The sequence below is a fragment of the Chlorocebus sabaeus genome, chromosome 1 (genome assembly GCF_047675955.1).
Source record: "Chlorocebus sabaeus isolate Y175 chromosome 1, mChlSab1.0.hap1, whole genome shotgun sequence".
Classification (NCBI taxonomy): Eukaryota; Metazoa; Chordata; class Mammalia; order Primates; family Cercopithecidae; genus Chlorocebus; species Chlorocebus sabaeus.
In genome coordinates, this window is record NC_132904.1 from 81,890,851 (window position 1) to 81,908,862 (window position 18,012).

Genomic DNA, 18,012 nt, shown 5'->3' on the forward strand with positions numbered 1-18,012 from the left:
CGCAGTGCTATCTAGGCAACAATGTGTCAAGCTAGTATAGTATGGATATTTTCAAACTTTTTCTTTACTATTACATTCTGATTATCAATTTATTGACAGTTCTACCTCCTGAACAAATCTCACTCTCACACCATAATTTTTTCAAAGTTGGATTGACCTCCATATAACACAGGCTCCTTTCTCTGTGGGAGAAAAAAAAAAAAAAAAAAAAAAACTTTAGGAATGTGGCACTTCCTCTATCGTTTTTTGCCAGGATAGTCTGCCTGTTTACTAAGAAATAGGATTGCAGAATTTCACTATTACAAGAATGAATGTTTAAAAGAGGTCAAATTATTAAAATGGGCAAGCAATCAACCCAACTCAAACCTGAAATAGGAAAGATGATAGTCATTGCAATCTAACCATTCTCTTCGGTCTCCATAATGACTCAGTTTTGGAGAAACTGACATCTCTAACTCTGATAGTAATGCAATCTGCAGGGAAGAGTATGGAACTGTATGACATCATTTTAGCCCATAATTGTCCCATGTTGTGCCATAAAATAAGTAATTTGAAGGATAGGGTGAGCTGTACCGCCACGACTCATTCCTGAGATTTTAAAACTATCTTCAGAACCTTACCTAGGACTAAGCATCTTTTCACTGGGTCAACCATGAAATTTTAATTCATGTTGCTAGCATAATATACATATACTTAACAAAACAACATATCATTCTCTGGCATCAAGAAAAATACAGTCAATCATCTACTTCATAAGCATTTATTGAATATATACTGCCTAAAAAGCTCTGAACCATATTACAGCTGTGTAAATAAATATAATACTTGATACTAAGGTATGATCTAACAAGTGAAACGCTTGAGCAAGTAATTGAAATGCAATATGTCAAACACTGTAACAGAGGCCTTGGGCAGTACAGGAAACAGAAGAATTTTTTCTAGTTGAGGTCATTAGAAAATTGGTGATTGATAGACAGGTAGATCTTTAAAAAGATTAAGTAGAAAATTTCCAGATGAAAACAAAGGGAAAAATATTCCAGACACAGGAACTAACAAGAACAAGGCTTAAGTAAGGCTTAATGTAAGTTCAGTCCAGACAGTAAAGATTAGGCTAAGGAGATGGCACAATAATCTGTAAAAAATGAGGATCAATAGATAATTTTAAAACTCTTAGCCTGGGGAAGTTGAGCTACAAGAGGAAAATCCTGACTATGAAGACCAGTTAAAGCTTGTTTCTAAATCCAGAAAGATTCTATGAAAGCCTGAATTAGATCAATGCCATTGTGAATGGGAAGGAAGGTCAAACATAGAGATATTTCAAGAAGTTATGAATATTAGTGACATTTTAGAGTTAAGTATCTTTGTATCATCTAAGTAATATTTATTCAAGGTCTATTATTTCTGGTAAGTATGAATATAATCTAATTTCATTATATTTGAAAAATACTAGGTAGAAAACCAAAGTACTCTCACTATTTTAGATCATATTATTGGAAAGTTAGCTAGAGTACTCCAAAGAAAAATCTTACTTTAAACTATTCATAGACAAATACTGAGTTAACTTCAGCCTCAGCAAAGTAACTACAAGCTCTGTGAGTTACTCACAGGCTTCCTAGGTGATTAATTTTGCAAGTAGGATTTTTGTTTCTTTTACAAGTTCGTTTGAATGTATTTTCTAAATTTAACTTGGTTTTCTTCTTTATAAATCAAGTTAGTACCCATGAGAAATGATGCTTTGTCAAGAAAAAATCTATTCATGATCTTCGAGGAGGGTAATACATAGTCTCCAGGCACCCAAATGAACAGTTTCTGGTGTGACAGCCACCTAATTGGTCTCCCTGTCACCGGTTTCTCTTGTCTGTGATCTATCAGGCATCATGCTGCCAGTTTAATCTGTCCCAGCATAGCTGATAATGCCATTTCTTTGCATAAAATCCTTCTACGGCTCACAACTACCTGAAGAAAAGCGTCTAAATGCTATAGTATTGCAATTAAGGCTCTAAAGCAGACAGCTAGAATAACCTAATCAGTCTTACTACTCTCAGTTCCCCACCTACTAATCCTAAATATTCACAATTAATAAAACCTTTCCCACTTTCTCCTAAGAAAGGTGATGCGATGTCAGGCACATGTTTACTAATCCCCACTATAGCACATTTTACTGTGTCTTTGATGAAGACATTTAACCTCTCTGAGGCTTACTTTCCTCTTCTGCAAATTACAAGTAATACCTACCTACCACTTTAAATCTTATTTAAAATGAAGTGAGGAATCAATCAATAAAATGTCTACCATCTTGGGTTGCTATAGCGATTAAGAGATAATATATTAAAAGTGTTTGGGCAGATCACCTGAGGTTCAAGACCAGCCTAACCAACATGGTAAAACCCCGTCTCTACTAAAAATATAAAATTAGCTGGGCGTGGTGGTGCATGCCTGTAATCTCAGTTACTCGGGAGGCTGAGGCGGGAGAATTGCTTGAACCCAGAGGCAGAGGTTGCGGTGAGCCGAGATCATGCCACTGCATTCCAGCCCGGGCAACAAAAGCGAAACTCTGTCCCACCGCCGCCCCTCAAAAAAATAAAATGGAGCCTAGCCTGGATTTTATTTATAAGTATCAGGTTTTATTACTCTTCTAAGCCTTTGCTCACATAGTTTTCTCCACCTGCAAAACCTTCAACCCAGGTCTTGTACATTACACAAAGCCCATTTCTAAACCTACCTAGCTACGAAACCATCTCTAGTATTCCAGTAAAAATCATCCTTTTTCGACTATAGTGTAATGAAAAAATTCTTGTTTTGAAATCAAATTCCTGATTCTATCCATTTTCTAACAATACGACCCTGGACAAATTACTTATCTGCAGCTTCCCCGCTTCTAATGTGGATAGCAACAGCAACTCTACCTGCCTCACTAACCCATTATGAGAATCAAGTTAGATAAGTTATATTTTTAACTATAAAATGCCCTATATATGTGAGAGACTGTTATTTCCACCATAGTATAAGATCAAATAAAAAACTTTGGTTTTCCTCATCTTTATAACTGATATCCAAAATATATGTTATGAAAGAACACCAAGTTCAATAAAGAAGAAAATAGTTAATATCCAGGTCAAGAACTAGAATATTGGAATCGTAAGGGATCAAGTAAAAAGGATAGGTTAAAGATAGCTAGGCAGAGCTGAAGTTATGAAGAAAAAACATGTTCCTGAGTTTCACTTTACATAGCAACCAATGTGTACAAAGGTAGGTGGCAGCTTAAAGAAGCTACACAAAGATGAATATACATAGCAGATGCTCAATCAGTGTAAGGAAAGGGGAGGGAAGGAGAGAGGAAGAAGAGAGGAAAGGAAAAGAGGAGAGAGAAAGGAAACAGAAGGGAAAACAGTTTTATCATTCCTTTCAAGGGCTAATTTCTATGCTGCTTGCCAGGTTGCTATAATAAAAAGTTAACTAGTAGCTAAAGCTTATGTATGAGAACATTCACTTTCCTTTAAGGTTCCCTTTCCTTAACTGTGCCTTTTCTCTCTACTCTACCCCTCTTCCAACTCCTTTTTATCAATGTTTACTTTCCTCCCAGCATTACCCAGGACCTCCAAATACCAACACAAATCCATACGAAGTTATTACTCTTTTCTACCCACTCTCTCAGAAAAACAAACCAAAACAAAAAATAAACAAGCAAACAGCAACAACAAAAAATTGTTTTTATTTGAATGTCAAGAGCCTCATAGGCTTGTTCAAGAGCATATTGAGAGCAATATTGTGTTACAATAGCACGTACAGTTTAACAGGGACTGCCTTAACTCCCTTTGTCTTCTGAAGCTTCACCAAAATATCCATGGAAGGAATTTTAAGTAACAATAATAGGTTTAAATGAGAAGATATTTATGCATTGTATAGTAATGATGGTGAGATTTTCTTATATTCACATAGTGCTTTTTGCTTTGCAAAATGCTTTCTCATTGGTTATTTGATCTGAATTCCCATGGAGAAGTGACAAAACAGGGAGAAAAGTCCTATTTCTAATATGAATTTTAATATAATGCTGTTTTATAAAATTCCTTTTTCAAAGCATATATAATTGATTTCTTGGGAGTTGCTTCAGGAGCCCAGGTGGACCCCTCACCTCCTCCTCCCTAGCCATCTCTCCTCCACCAGCCAAAGGATATATATATATATATCCTTTTATTTGATTCTCCCTGGCATATAGTTTTTATCTCCATTTACTGATGAAGATAGTGAGACTCAGAGATGTAATAGGACTTTCCGTAAGATCATTATCAATATAAGTGCTCTTTATGGAGCACTTATATTCCTAGGTCCAGGAATTGTACTCAGCACTTTACATGGCTGATAGCTTATTTATTCTTCACAATAACCTTATGGGGTAGACACTATTATTACTTTGACATTTTACAGATAAAAAAATCATATAGGTTAAATAATTTGATGATGGCCATGTAACCAGCAACTGGCAAAAGCAAAATTCAAACAAAAGGCTTTCAGATTACTGTTGATTGTTCTGCTATGCCAAGCAGCCTCCTTCCTGGCCCAGTGCTGTTACTGTAACACTGTTAGTAATATAAACTTACTTTCTTTCTGTCTTCAAGTTAGAACTGCAGATTTCAGCCCAGCAGTTCAAGTTCTATGGAGAAAATACACACACATATACTTAAAGCAGAAGTGAGGAGGATGCTGTGTCCATTTTTTTTTCCACCAAAAAAGCCCACAAATTAAGCAGAAAACTCACCATAATTGGGAGCTAAAAATCAGTTATTACAGTGTTGGCAGACAGGAGAAGGGTGATATGCACCTCAGTATAGAATATTGTAGAATAGAGAGATGAATTACTTATAGTTCAGCAAAACACCTAAGAAACAAACAAAAAAATCAAACCTCGGAATAGATGCTTCTTTTAAAATGTTTTTAAACAGGCCATTTATTTTATATTCCTAAATAAAGATTTCCATCTTGTTTCAAAACATCACCAATCCAACACAGAATAGCCATATTATGACTCTGTTCCTGTCATCTTATGATATCAACAATATATTACAGGTTAAAATGCTATGGGATGTAAAGGATCAGGGTGCTGATTTACATTTTCCAGAAACTTCATATAAATCAGAGTTTAAGTTGAGCAGCTAGAATTCTATCACACATATGCTGAGGAAGTAAGAAGACAGATCTCTTTCCACCAGGCACTGGAGATGAAATTTCAAAAAATAGTAGGTGAAACTTGTATTTAAGATCTTCCCAAGCTGAATGCAAACAAATTGATGTCACTTTCTTTCCAGACAAGAAAAGTCTAAAACTTTTACCTCCAGGTCTTTTAAACTTACATACTATTAAAACCACATCAAAGTTTTGCTTCAGAAGCCTATCTGATTTTGTTTCAAGGGGAAAAGCAATCATTGAGAGGCACACTGTAGGGACTCCGTGAGATTCAAAATAATGATCCCATTTTTCTTGCTAGCAACCTTAATACACACTAAATATGTAGCTGTAATAACGAAGCCTGTGGAAACTAATAGTGAGTTCAACAGATCCAGGAAAAAGTAAAATATTTCTAATTTCTAAAAACAGGATATTCTGTATGCCTTTTGGGAAGCTCGGATCAACTCATTTACATGCTCAAAACTTTCCAATGGTTTCTATTTCTCTCATAGTAAAATCTTTCCGATAGCCTCTAAGGCTATCCCTTATCTGTCCTCCTCTTTGATCTCACTGCAGTTACAACAGCTTTTATAATGGATGCTGGTGAGGATGTGGAGAATGGGGAACCCTTGTACACTGTTGGCAGAAATGCAAATTAGTACAACCACATTAGAGAATGGTATGGAGGTTCCTCAAAAAACTAAACTTAAAACTTCCGTATGATTCAGCAATTCCACTGCTGGGTATATATCTAAAATACAGAAATTCAGTATATTGAAAAAGTATCTGTACTCCATTGTTTATTGCAGCACCATTCACAATAGCCAAGATATAGAATCAACCAAAGTGTCCATCAACAGATGAATGGATAAAGAAAATATGGCACATACACACAATAGGAATTTACTCAACCAAAAATAAAATCCTGTCATTTGCAACAACATGGATGGAATTGGAGGACATTATGTTAAGTGATATAAGCCAGGCACAGAAAGACAAATATCACTTATATGTGGAAGCTAAACAAATAAAATGTACACATGCAGATGGAAAGTTGAATGATGGGTACAAGAGTCTACGAAGGTAGTGGTGGAGGGGAGAATAAAGAAGAGATGGATAATGGGCACAAAAATACAGTTAGATAGACAGAAACAGATCTAGTGCTCAGTAGCACAATAGGGCAGCTATAATTAATAATGTATTGTATATTTCAAAATAATTTAAAAAGTGGAACTAGAATGTTCCTAACACGAAGAAATGATAAATGCTTGAGGTAACAGACAACCCAATTACCCTGATTTAACCATCACACATTATATGTTTGTATCAAAACATCGCATGCACCCCATAAATATGTATAACTATTATGTATCCATAATAATTTAAAATAAAAAATTAAAGAAAAAACCCAAAAAATGCACAAGTTGCTAACATCAGTTACCTTGCATGCAGGGAGGATAGAGCTGATACAGTATAAGCAGGAAGTCAGTGAAAGGGGATTCCACAAAAATAGAAAAATTGTTTTAAAAACAACTGTATTTAGAATAAAAAGTATATATTTATCATTTATGCTTCTGTGCAATATATATGGGACCATGCATCTAGAAGTTGAATAAAATAATGTTTTTGAAAATGTATGGTCTTTCATAATGACATATGCACCCCCGTATGTTCATTGCAGCACTATTCACAATAGCAAAGACATGGAATCAACCTGAATGTCTGTCAGTGGTAGCCTGGATTAAGAAAATGTGGTACATATACATCATGGAATACTACACCGCCATAAAAAAGAATGAGATCATGCCCTTTGCAGGAACATAGATGAAGCTGGAGGTCATAATCCTTAGCAAACTAACACAGGAACAAAAAAAACAAATACTGCATGTTCTGACTTATAAGTGGGAGCAAAATGATGAGAATACATGGTCACAAACAGGAGAACAACAGACACTGGCACCTACTAGAGGGTGGAGGGTGGGAAGAGGGAGAGGATCAGAAAAAATAACTATTGGGTACTTAGCACATGGGTGATGAAATAATCTTACAACAAACCCCGGTGACATGAGTTTACCTATATAACAAACATGCACATGTACCACTGAATTTAAAATAAAATTAAAAATCAATTAATTAATTAATTACTTTTTTAAAAAAAGAAAATTGAAAATACCAAGGCAATGAAAGCCTAGAAAAAAATACAGGGAAATAGTTAACTAGTCCTAGAACGAAGAAAGATAAAGCAAAGAAGAAATAATGTTTTTAAAAGTGATAATTTTATCACATAAAAATTGAAACTATTTTGAAGGTTAAAAAGTACTATAAGCAAAGTTAATAATAATAAACAAACCAGAAAAAATAACAATTATGACAACAGGGTGGTATGTTTCATAAATAAACTGCTCTTGCAAATCAGTAAGAATTCTAGTACTGCTTAGAAAAATAGACAAAGAGCTTGACTGGATCATGAAAAAAATATAGATAACCAATAATCATAAAAAAAGTTGAGTCTGAATAGTGAACACATAATTGCAATATAAAGCATTAAGTAAGACATTTTATCTATTAATTTGACAACATATTTTAAATAATAAAATGACAGTACTAAAGATATAGGCAGATTGGCCTTTTGAAAGATGGCTGATAGCATTGTTCTTCAAAACAGCTTGATAATTTGTATCCAGAACCTTAAAAATGTCCATACCCTTGTATTCAATAGTTTCATTTACAAAATCAATCTTAATGAAACAGTTAAGAAAAAAAAAAAAAAACCAGCATTGGCTTATACACATGCACATCCATTACAGCATTATTCAAAGCAGGAAATTGAAGATAGCCTAAATTTGAATGAAGATCTGCTTAAATAAGTTCCAAATCATGGAATATTCATAGCCATTAAAATATTCTCCAAAACTGTTCAATGTTATGATATGGATAAATACTATTAGTGTAACATTCAATGTAAAAGACATAAAATGCCCTACATGCTATTGTCCCAATTTCATGTACATATATTTGTACAAAAAAGGACTAAAAAAGTCAAAATAATTACTCTTAGGTGCTAAAATTAGGATGATGTTTATTTTTATGCTTTTAAGTACAATTTCACAAAGTTGATATCTATTATTTAACAAATTATTGTCATGATTAACTTTTTTTTTTTTTTAAGTAACTAGGGTGATAATTAGGCTCTGTCCTTCCCAGTTTATACATCAGCTCTGAACAGGACAGAAAGTATATGAGAGGCCTCAATATTAACAATACAAACTCAGCAATCAACATGCTGTTGATTGGCACTAGGATTCTATGTAGCTTCCAAATCATGGGGTTGGCTACATGACTCCAATCTTGACAAATCGTGTGTGTGGGTATGTACTATTACCTCCCTTCAAAGTATTGACTGCCACTTAAAAGTATCCATTGACTTGTCCCTGTTAGTGCTTAGCTATGAACCTGAGAAATGCCTCAACTTGCCTTAGCCTTTGGTAAATGTTGATTGTAACAGTAGTGTCCAAACTGTTTGATTCCATAATTCTATCTGTAAAAACAAGTTGATCATACAACTCTAATTGCTTTATATTTATTTTTTAAATGCATTACTACTAATATATAAGTTACTCAAATACAGAAAATTTTAAAGAATGTGATTAAAAGAAATGGAAATTTGGAATTCTAATATTCTGTTCCTACACCTCAATTGATTATTTTATTCTTGCCCCGGGATATGTGCCCTTGCTATGGAAATCAGAATCGTAGACTGTACTTCCCTATTCTACTATCCATCTCCTTCCCCCACAGCACAGGGAACCATGTTCTGAAACTCCAGAATGCCTTAGACTTGAGTCAACTCTAACTATGACAATATTGCTAACATAACCCACTCAAACAATATAAAGAATCAGGTCACTCCCATGCCCTATTTTATGCTTTGGAAAAACTGAATTTTCATATATGAAAATTGTATACAGTATGGTATAACTACATTTCTATTATTGTTGTTGTCATTTGTTGATAATAATCACTATTACTACCATTACTTCTTTACTGGACTAAGTCCTAGTATTATTCAGTTCTTTTGGAAGTTTCAACAGCATACCTCTGAAGATTTTTGAAGTCTGTCATGGCACGGAGCAAGAAGGGATGTCTTCTCCCATTTCTGTAAAACTTGATTGGCTTCTTCTATCTTCTGCTCACAACTTTTTTGAGAATTTAGCAATGTCACCTCATAAAATTCTTGGATATCTGTAAAGAAAATGTAAAGAAAGCATCAAAATGTCATGCACGACTTCATAAATAGCTTCTGCATGTATGTCCATATATTGGCATACACAAATTTTGCTGATTAAAAGAACTGCATAAATATATCCCAAAGTAAAACAGAAGAAATCTTGAAAAATATCTTTTTACTTGCATTTAGAATGCTTATAGCAGCTTCATTCATAATTACAAAAACTAGAACAAATCCTTCAAAAAGTGAATAAACTGTAGTAAATCCATACAATAGAATGTTATTCAGTAATAAGGAATGAGCTATGAAGCCAAACAAAAACATAGATGAATTTTAAATGCATATTGCTAAGTGAAAGAAGTCAGTTTGGAAAGGGTACATGCTATATGATTCCACCTATAGCCTCTGGAAAAAGTAAAACTAAAGAGACACTTTAAAAAAACCAATGTTTGCCAGAGGTTCTGAGCAAGAGAAGGAGGTTTGAATACATAAAGCGGAGGATGATGAAAATATTCTCTAATGATACTATAGTGTTGGACACACAACATGAACCATGTGTCAAAACCCAAAGAACTCAATAGCACAAAAAGTAAACCTTAATGTAGGCAAATTTTTAAAAAATCATGTAGGAAGTCAGAGGATCCCAAGATGAAATGCAGACTGTTACAAAGGAATGTAACTGTGTTACAAAGGTATAAAATAACCTCCATGAAGTCAACAGGAAAAAAAAAGTACTAACTTAAGTAACTTTGAAAATGAACAGACTATAAAACCAAAATCAAAGAAACTATACAAAAGCATCATACTCTAGTTGGTAAACTTGTGTCCTGTTGGGTACGGATGAACAATTCTGAAAACACAATACATGTATACTAAAATTGAACAATTAAGCGAATGGACGGTAGATGATGGGAGCCAAGTTTCTTACTGTTTTATAGAAAGTTACAGGCAAGTAAGGTTAAAATGATTCATATGATATTAGATGACAGTTGGAGACATGTTTAGCTTAATGTAGATATAGATGAATACATATAAGAATATTTACAGACATGTATATACACAAATCAGTTATATTTCCTTGCTCCATCTGCTGAGAGGGCCTAGAAGCAATGATGGCACAGTAATAATAAACAAAACTAGCACCCTGATTTTGGCCTCGGTGCAGCATTGGTAAAGAGTAATGAACACTGTCATATTAGATTAACATTGAGGGTATCTATATGAACTCAAAGTTTTCAAGAGCTACAGGATAGAGAGATAGATAAAAATACATTTAGAAATAGAAATGAATATGTATCCGGACATTTCCCAGCTCTGTCATATATAATGCCTTGCTCTGTCTCCTGAGAGGACCTAGAAGCAGGGACATCCCAGTAGCAACAAGCACACTCAGAGTTTAGATCTTGGTTTGCAACACTGTTTTCCAACAAAAGAAACCAGAGTTCTTTGGAGAAATGGTTGATCCTAGGACTCCTATGTAGGAGACATAAGATGAGTATGGACCATCTTATAGCCCCAGCAAATAAAGAAACAGTCACCAAAGAAACAACTCTGCTACAATGGGGAAATATCAAAGAAACAAAAGAACCACATGAAAGAGCTGCCAAAGCTGGCCAAAGCTGGAGTGATTTGAGCAAAATAAAAAATTACCTAGTATTGGATTATAACGCCAAATATAAAATAAAGGGATGAGTAGGAAGGATTACAAAAGGGTAAGAGGAAACTTGTAAGAGTGATGTGTATGCTACTATCTTTATTGTGCTTATAGTGCATATATATGTCCAAACCTATTAAATTATGCAGTTTATATAGATGCAGTTTATTATGTATCAGTTATGCTTAAGATGTATATATGTATCAATAAAGAAAGCCAAAAGACAAGGTACAAATTGAAAGAAGATAATTTTGCAGCATACAGACAAAGGAACAGTATCCAGATATGAAAAGAAATACAAATCGAGAAGAAAAAGACAAGCAAACTAAAAGAAAATAATTGGTAAAATTATGATCAGGCATTTCACAGTAAAATAAACACATGTCACAGACAAGCCTAGGGAACATCCTCGACCTCATTGGTGATAATAAATACAAACTGAGATCATAATCAAATGCCATTTACATCAAAAATATTGTCAAGAATAATTAAGTCTCACAGTACAAGGACTAGAAAAAGACGTTAATTCATGGTAACTTATTTATTCCTAGCAAGTGCAAATTGCTATAGCCACTTCAGAAAATAGTTTAACATTTGTTTATCCTATAAGTCAGTATTTCTACTACCCAGTACACATCCTAGATAAACTTTGGCACATATGCACCAAAAACAAACTAAAATGTTCATAGCAGCATAGATTATAGTAGCAAACATCAGAAACATTCCAATGTCCATCAAAAGTGAAATAGATAAATTGTGATATGTTCTCAAGATGGAATTTATGGAGCAGTGAAAATGAATGAATGATAATATCACAAAACTATATATCTTAGAAAAATAATGTTGAGTGAATAAAGTTTCAATATGAAAAAATTGAAAAATATGAAAAGTTGAAATATGAAAAATGAAAAATATGAAAAGTTGAAAAATCTACAAAACTGAACCATATATTTTTAAGCATCCATGCATATACATATAACAAAACAAATAGACAAAAGCAAGGGAAGACATGAAAAGATGTAGTTACTTCAGTAGACAGGGTGGGCAAGGAAGTGGGATAAGGAAAGTACATATGAGTAGTTGCAAGTTAATGGCAATGATCTATTTCTAGATGTCAGTAGCGATTTCAGAAATGTTTCTTTTGTTATTATGCTGTGTATATTATAGATAAATTGCATATATTATTTTGTATGAATTAAATATTACATTTTCATAAATAATAAAGAAAAATTTTGTGTTTCATAAATATTAAGATTTACAGAGAAAAGTTAGTAATCCTTAAATTTTATGTACAGCTACAACTTTATTCTGCCACTAGCAATAAAGTAACTGTGCGGTCGTGTCTGAAAAATGTGTAAGAACAGAAGGTAAAAGCTATACAGATATACATCCTTCCCAGATTTTTAAAATAACATACGGGCTGGTAGATTACTAATTCGGTTGACAAAAATCAGAGGAATAAGTAATATAAAAATATAAAATCCAGAAAACAAAATATGTCTACATCATCTTGCCTCATGTATTAATGAAGAGAAAAGAATTAGCTGGGCATGGTGGTGTGTGCCTGTGGTCCCAGCTACTCAGGAGGTTGAGGCAGGAGAATTGCTTGAACCCAGGAGGTCACGGCTGCAGTGAATTGTGTTCATGCCACTGCACTCCAGTCCTGGTAACAGAACAAGTCTCTCTTTCAAAAAAATAAAAACTAAAAACAAAGGGAAAAGAAAAAAAAGAATTTCTGTAAACATTTCTGCAGCTACAGTCTCTTAAAAGAATGACTTGTAATGAATAAAACAATTTTTGTAGATAGTCAAATTTCAAGATTCTTTTTCTCTGCATCATTTTAAAGGATATAAACAGTTTCATGAGCAGTACTTGCAAGTCACCAAAATTTGAAACACTACGTGTACAAATTATTCAGAAAAGAAAGGATATTTATCATACTCGTGCTATGCATTTATATCAATAAGCTGTACTTTGAAACATAACAAACAGTGATTTGATCACATTTAGAAAAACCCTGGGGACAATATTTTTAATATTAAACTTGTAAATCTTCATTAATTTATACCCCTAAATGTGACGAAGTGTTCAAAGTCTATTTCACTGTTTTGTCTGCTTATTCTCCATGCCTGAAGCAACTACTAGAGAGGAAGAAAATAACCATGATTAAGTCAAAGATGACTTAAATTTGATGATAATTCAATGATCAATGCCAAATTTCACTTTGGGTTAACAAGCATTATTTTTTAATAATTGACATATATCCCCTTGTCACTTTCCAAGCATCTCTCTTTTATACCCTCTTTCCTCACCACCACCACCACCATTCCCACTGCCAGAGTTCAGGCCCTCAACATCTCTTGCTCACACTCTTCTCTAGGCCCAGATCCCCTTTCCCACACTTAGAAATCCTCCTTCTCCTTCAATGCCCAGTTCCAGTTCAGTCTTTGTAAAAAAAATATTTGAAGTCAGAGATCTAAATATGAAATGTCATCATCAAGAAATTATTTTTACTAAAACTGGGTTCAATTGAGTAGGTAGTAAGAACACCCAAGCAACTGTCATCAAAAAGAAAATATGTTTGGAAATTTGTGGGGGATTCTCTTCTTACAGCTTCAACAAAGAGATGGTAAAATGTGTTAAGATATATGTCTATGCTTCTTCCAACATGCCTTGTTCCCTTACCACATACCTGCTTTGAATTCATCTAGACAGTATAGCACCATTGATCTTGTTATACTTAATGATGTTGGAAATTACATTAGGCTTTTCTGAACACTTGGTTCTGCTTAGGGAGCTAGATAAATGCTCATAACCACTTTCCTTATTCTGTATCCAAATCCCATACTTTCTCTTCTGCAAAGTAAAATACTGCTGCTTTCTTCCTGTTCTAACAACATATTGCTTGAATCTGCTCAATAGTTATTTCTCTTTCTGCTTTATAGTAGAAATAGTTGTTCACCCACCTGTCTTCAACATTTCAATTCACTAAGTAATTTTTAAGTGCTAAGCAAGGCCCTCAGGAATGAAGACAACATCCTATCCAGTCATATATTATCTAGTATCTAGCATTATCCTTAAATTCAGTAAGCACATAATGAATTCTTGGTAATTTTCATTTGTTTGTATTCCCTTTTTTTAAGGCTCAAACAGAAAAAAAATCATTAAATGAAGTCAAATCCCTTCTCACTCAGGACTGCTAAACCCTGCATATTGTTTAGATTACATTTTTATGTGACTTGACTCCTTGATTTAATCACAGCACCTAGCACTTTTTATTTTGCACATTCCCTACTCAAATATAAAAATATTTGTCACCTCTGAGGATATACAAAATAAATTCCTCAAATTCTTGAAGACGTGTCTATTTTGACGTCAAAATTGTTAAAGAATAGTCTATAAATTATTGTCAAATTTATAGGAAAGTGTTACAAACTCTAATGCACACAAAAATTACCTGGGGACATGGAGCCTGAATTTCTGCGTTTCTAATAAGCACCCAGGTGATGTCCATGGCTTCTGATCCACTAGCAACATTGGACTTCAGAAACAGCATCTCAGGGATAAGAATTTCATGCTCTCAATTCAAATAGCCCTTTTGAGTCACTGCAATCCTCTTCTTCAGAGTGAAAAGAGGGATTAAAGGGGGGAATAGGGTGAAAGATCCCCATAATAGAAGGAAGATGGCAAGAGAAAAACTCTGCCTATTGATTCATAAACAATAAGTACTTAGTGGGGATATTACTGACTAAACTGATTTAGATTGAATTCATTAGAACTTAGCTGGAAGAAACTGTATTTCAATCTTCTGCCTTTAGGATCCATTAAAACAAAAGAATTGACTTCTAGGTGATAGCTGAGATAGCCCCTATTCAGTCCTATCTCTCTTTTTTAACCCACACTCCTTAAAAATGAGATCTGGTCTTGGTAATAATGATTCTGACACAGTTAGGTCTTCAATTGTCAAACAGCATGTTGAAGGAAATTCATAATAAATAGGACTGTCTTTTCAAGCACACCCTTAAAAACTCAACATATATTCAAAATATTTCATCTTCTTCCAAGAAGAAACACCTAACATGATATACCTATTTCAATGATGCTACTATTTCCTCAAAAGACACTTAAAACTCCTCTTTGAGATATACCTTCAAGAATTTGATGAGATTTGTAAGGTCCTTGGAAATGGTAAATATTTTTCCCTTGAAGGGAAGTTTGCTTTTCTTAAAATAACCAAAATTCACTAGGCAAACTTTAAATATAAGTAATGGAAAAAAGGATTTTTTACATGACTTAAGAAAATATGATTCTTAAATCATGAGACTCTTTTCTTATGTGACTCATGAGTTGCTCTGCAATTATCTACTTAACCACAATAAAATAAAAAAGTAACTAGAATGCTGAATGTGTAACATCTTTACATACTTTTCATCTATTATGGGCTAGAATAAAAGTGACTGGGGAAAGGCTTTTTGCACTTCTTCCTATCCCAGCCTTCATGCTGCCAGGCATAGTATTATGGGAACAACTGCAGTCAACTCTGTACTCTGCCAACTAAGCAGAAACCTCTGTGGAGGTTGTTACTGTTGATTCATTTGGTTTTTAGTGATTGGCATATATGGCTATAGCTCACCAAAGCTGTTTAATCCCAAAAATTTACCAAAATCACCTGAGGATTCTCTCCTTTTCTTCTTCTTCTTTTTTTTTTTTTTCTTTTCCAGACAGAGTCTTGCTCTATTGCCCAGGTTGGAATGCAGCAGTGCAATCTCAGCTCACTGCAACCTCCTCCTCCTAGGTTCAAGCAATTCTCCTGACTCAGCCTCCCAAGTAGCTGGAATTACAGGTGCCCAACACCATGCCCAGTTAATCTGTGTATTTTTAGTAGAGATGGGGTTTCACCACGTTGGGCAGGCTGGTTTTGAACTCCTGACCTCAGGTGATCCACCTGCCTCAGTATCCCAAAGTGTTGGGATTACAGGCGTTAAGCCACTGTGCCTGGTCAGGATTCTCTTCTTACAGTTGCAACAAAGAGATGGTAAGATGTGCTTTAAGACATATGCCTTATGCTTCTTCCAACATACCTTGTTCTCTTACCACATACCTGCTTTGAATTCAGCTGGACAGTTTAGCACAGGTGATCTTACTATACTTAACGATGTTACAGTCTTGGTGTTCCATTAGGTTTTTCTGAACACTTGGTTCTGCTTAGGGAGTCAGATAAATGTTCATATCGAATTTCCTTATCCTGTATCCATAGCCCATACTTTTTCTTCTGCAAAGTAAAAAGTTATCATTCTCCCAATCCATACGAGTCCAAAACTACTAGACGTTGAAGCACAGAAGTGGAATTTTCAATAAAGCCTTTATCAGTGTGGTAAATGTCCTATCTTAGGCTTTGCACCAAGAAAAGTTTCTTTAAGAATATTACCTGGAACTAGAGGAATAAAGTTGAATATGAGGAAGGGACTAAAGTTGAATGTAGATGAAATAAAAATATAAATTTCATAGCCTAGACCGAGTGAAAGCAAGTACCAAGTAAGGGAATAAAAGAGACAAAACAAGAATGAGTGCAAAGCCCGGAGTACAAGGACTAATGCAAAATGGAACTCAACAGATGCTGAACACATAAGACCAGAGAATGAGCAAATGCTCATACCCAAAGGGTCATGCAAATTCCACATTGTTCTGATATGATTGGGCTTCTTCTGTGCCTAAACAAAGCACAACCGAAGGAAGGAGGAAAGAAGGAAGGAAGGAGGGAAGGGAAGGGAAGGGAAGGGAAGGGAAGGGAAGGGAAGGGAAGGGAGAGAGGGAGGGAAGAAAGGGAGGGAGGGAAGGAAAAGAAAGAGAAGAGAGGGGAAGGGAAGAGAAGAAGGGGAAGGGAAGGAGGGAGCGGAGGTGGGGCAGAGAGGTTATGAAGGAAATCTTGGTTTCAAAGTACTTTCCTCTATTAAAAAGAATCAGGACTTTTTGGAGAAAGGGCTCACAGGATGAGACCAAGGAAATTATGAATCTAGCACATCTTTTTGTACTAGAAAGGAAGGAAGTGCTCCAAAATCACACGATCATATCATATCAAAAGGACATGTAAGCCAGCTTGAAGGGGCTCTTAATGACTAAATCTGAAATAATTTGAGCCTTAAAAATCAATTAATAGTCAGGAGATATAATTTTTTTAATAAAATAATAATCCATTAGTCTATCCTGATATAGATAAATTAGTGATTAAATGGGGGAGAAGGGAAAGCTCTTCCTTATAGAATTCCAACTAATATAGAAGAAATGATGGAATTATAAAATCATTGAGGGATGCTGCAACCAGTAGTAAAAAATAGGACAAGAATGTGGCATTATATAGCCTCATAGTATCTCCCCACCAATTAGAACAAAATGGGTCAGGCATGGTGGCTTACACATGTAATCTCTTTGGGAGGTGAACGCAGGAAGTAGGAGCAACAGTTGAGCCCAAGAGTTTGAGACCAACCTGGGCAACATAGTGAGACCTCATCTCTGCAAAAAACAAAGATATACTTATACAATTATTTTTTTAAATAGTACAAACTGGCACGGGGAGCCTCCTGTTATTATACACAAAGAAGAACAAGCATCATTTCTGTAATATTTCTGCCCAAAATGCATAAGTTGAATCTAATCATAAGGAAACATAAGACACATGCTGATTATAAGACATTCTACTAAATACTTGGTTTGAAATCTTCAAAAATGTCAAGGTAAGAAAAGAAAGGCTTATGAACTATTGCAGATTAAAGGATACTAAAGAGGCATGACAATTAAATGTTATGTGTAATGTAACGTAGATCTTGGACTGAGGAAATACAACTATAAAAGACATTATAGAGAAAACTGCTGAAATGAATATGGACTGCTCATTAGATAATAATATTGTACCAATGCTAAATTTCCTGATTTTGATAACTGCACTATTTATGTAAGAGAATATTCTTGG

General features: G+C 34.6%; 1 protein-coding gene across 6 annotated transcripts in view; it reads right to left on the bottom strand.

Annotated features, from left to right (window-relative positions):
* The window catches only part of DLG2 (discs large MAGUK scaffold protein 2), a 2,222,296-nt gene that overhangs the window by 1,829,125 nt on the left and 375,159 nt on the right, over window positions 1-18,012 (bottom strand). For all 6 annotated transcript variants that reach the window (XM_008020354.3, XM_008020345.3, XM_008020348.3 and 3 more), the window contains one exon: window positions 9,260-9,405. In XM_008020354.3, coding sequence (XP_008018545.1) covers window positions 9,260-9,405 — 146 coding nt within the window. The remainder of the gene's footprint in view (window positions 1-9,259; window positions 9,406-18,012) is intronic.